This window comes from Carlito syrichta, unplaced genomic scaffold (genome assembly GCF_000164805.1).
Source record: "Carlito syrichta isolate Samal-C Ts95f unplaced genomic scaffold, Tarsius_syrichta-2.0.1 Scaffold307180, whole genome shotgun sequence".
Lineage (NCBI taxonomy): Eukaryota > Metazoa > Chordata > Mammalia > Primates > Tarsiidae > Carlito > Carlito syrichta.
Window position 1 is genome coordinate 819,631 of NW_007251276.1, and position 2,340 is coordinate 821,970.

Below are 2,340 nucleotides of genomic sequence, written 5' to 3' on the forward strand. Positions count from 1 at the left end.
GAGCATTACAGGGGGAAGCTATGAGGAAGCGTCTCCCAGGGGTTGGAGGATATTAGTCTTCCCATAAGCCTCAGTGCTAGCTTGGCCCTTGTGACATTTTTCTCGATGGTGTGGACATCTTAGAACTTTCTCTCAGCCGCAGCTCAGTCCAAACCTCCCCTTCCCTATCTCCAGGTGAGGAAACCCTCCTGGTGGAGCAGGCCTTCCCAGATGGCCTCAAGCTGCTGTGGGTCTCACCAGCCATCTCCTCCTCCTTCGCATGTATCACATCGAATGCACAGCTCAACGCTTGTCTGGCAAGGGGACGTCTCTAAGAGCAGGGGTCTGGTGACACACCGTTGCTCTCCCCAGCACTAGGATACCCTGTGTGAGTGACGGTAGAAGCCAGGTGGTAAGCACCTCCTCACTCAACTGTGGAAGGTACACGGCCTCCGAGAAACATTGCGTTTCGTTTGGCCTATGGAACCCTGGAGGTCCATATAGGAAGCACGCAGTGACTTCAATCCACGGGGCTGAAGTAATAAAGGAATCATATATCGCGGTGTGTGTCGCTCTGTACCCCCAACTCTGGGCCTTCCTCTAGTCCTAGCCGCTAGGCCGCCAGGGAGCCTTGGGCTCTCCTCTAAAGTGAGTCCGTGACTGACTCGTTTTGTTGACCGAACCGGCTGAGGACTTGGCCCGCGTTGACAGCCAGGAGTGAGTGACCCTGGCCGTCCGTGTTTGCGCTGTTCCTGGCGCTTCTTTGTTTCTGTGGTTCTCGCGGGTGTCTCCCCATTCAGCTTGCTTGTTCTTCCTCCCGCCAGGACCGCTGCTGCCGGCCGCGCTCCCCGTCCCTCTGCGTGTGGCCTCCTCGAAGACTGAGGTTATGAAGTCGCTCCTGGAGGGTCTCGCAGACACCACCTTCCGCACCATCACCACAGACCTGCTCTACGTGGGCTCGAATGACGTCCCGTACCAAGGCGTCAGAGGCGACATGGCGTCCAAACTCGGCTACTTGCCCCAGAAGTTCCCCCTGACGGCCTTCAGGGGAAGCCCCTTCCCGGAGAAGATGACGGCCGGCGACAGCTCCCCGCTGGGCGCGGCGGAGCAGGCCAACCTCACGGAGTTCTCCAACAAGTCCCTCTCGTCCCTCAAGGAGGGCGAGGAGAGCATCCAGTGCGGGGAGAACTTCATGGACATGGAGTGCTTCATGATCCTGGACCCCAGCCAGCAGCTGGCCATCGCCGTCCTGTCGCTCACGCTGGGCACCTTCACGGTCCTGGAGAACCTGCTGGTGCTGTGCGTCATCCTGCACGCGCGCGGCCTGCGCTGCCGGCCCTCCTACCACTTCATCGGCAGCCTGGCCGTGGCCGACCTCCTGGGCAGCGTCATCTTCGTCTACAGCTTCGTGGACTTCCACGTGTTCCACCGCAAGGACAGCCCCCGCGTGTTCCTCTTCAAGCTGGGCGGCGTCACGGCCTCCTTCACGGCCTCCGTGGGCAGCCTCTTCCTCACGGCCATCGACCGCTACATCTGCATCCACCGGCCGCTGGCCTACCGGCGCATCGTCACGCGGCCCAGGGCCGTGCTGGCCTTCTGCCTGACGTGGGCCGTCGCCGTCGCCATCGCCGCGCTGCCGCTGCTGGGCTGGAACTGCAAGCGGCTGCGGTCCGCCTGCTCCGACATCTTCCCGCTCATCGACGAGGCCTACCTGATGTTCTGGGTGGGGGTCACCGGCGCGCTGCTGCTGGTCATCGTGTACGCCTACGTGTACATCCTCTGGACGGCCCACGGCCACGCCGTCCGCATGCTGCAGCGCGGCGCCCAGAAGAGCGCGGTGCTGCACGCGTCCGAGGACGGCAAGCTGCAGGCCACGCGGCCGGACCAGGCGCGCATGGACATCCGGCTGGCCCGGACGCTGGTGCTGATCCTGGCGGTGCTGATCGTCTGCTGGGGCCCCTTGCTGGCCATCATGGTGTACGACGTCTTCGGCAAGGTGAGCAAGCCCATCAAGACGGTGTTCGCCTTCTGCAGCATGCTCTGCCTGCTGAACTCCACCGTGAACCCGGTCATCTACGCCCTGCGCAGCCAGGACCTGCGGCACGCCTTCCGCAGCATGTTCCCCGCGTGCGAGGCCGCCGCGCAGCCGCTGGACAGCAGCGCGGGCGACTCGGACGGCCCGCACCGGCGCGCGCGCCCCGCGGCCGGCGTGCACCGCGCCGCCGAGCGCTGCATCAAGAGCACGGTCAAGATCGCCAGGGTCACCATGGCGGTGTCCACGGACGCGTCGGCCGAGGCCCTGTGAGCCCGCCGCCTCGCCGGCGGCGCGGGAAGCGGCGGTGCCCCTCCTGCCGCGCCCCC

At 64.5% G+C, this 2,340-nt stretch overlaps 1 protein-coding gene across 2 annotated transcripts; it reads left to right on the forward strand.

Moving 5' to 3' along the window:
- Nucleotides 1-865: 865 nt before the first annotated feature.
- On the forward strand, nucleotides 866-2,284 carry CNR1 (cannabinoid receptor 1). 2 transcript variants are annotated; one of them, XM_008064041.1, is made up of 2 exons: nucleotides 866-931; nucleotides 1,007-2,284. In XM_008064041.1, the coding sequence occupies exons 1-2, from the start codon at nucleotides 866-868 to the stop codon at nucleotides 2,282-2,284; spliced, it is 1,344 nt and encodes a 447-aa protein (XP_008062232.1). The 2 variants fall into 2 exon arrangements, with proteins under 2 accessions (XP_008062232.1, XP_008062231.1); XM_008064040.1 differs by having other exon boundaries at nucleotides 866-2,284.
- The last annotated feature ends 56 nt before the right edge of the window (nucleotides 2,285-2,340 follow it).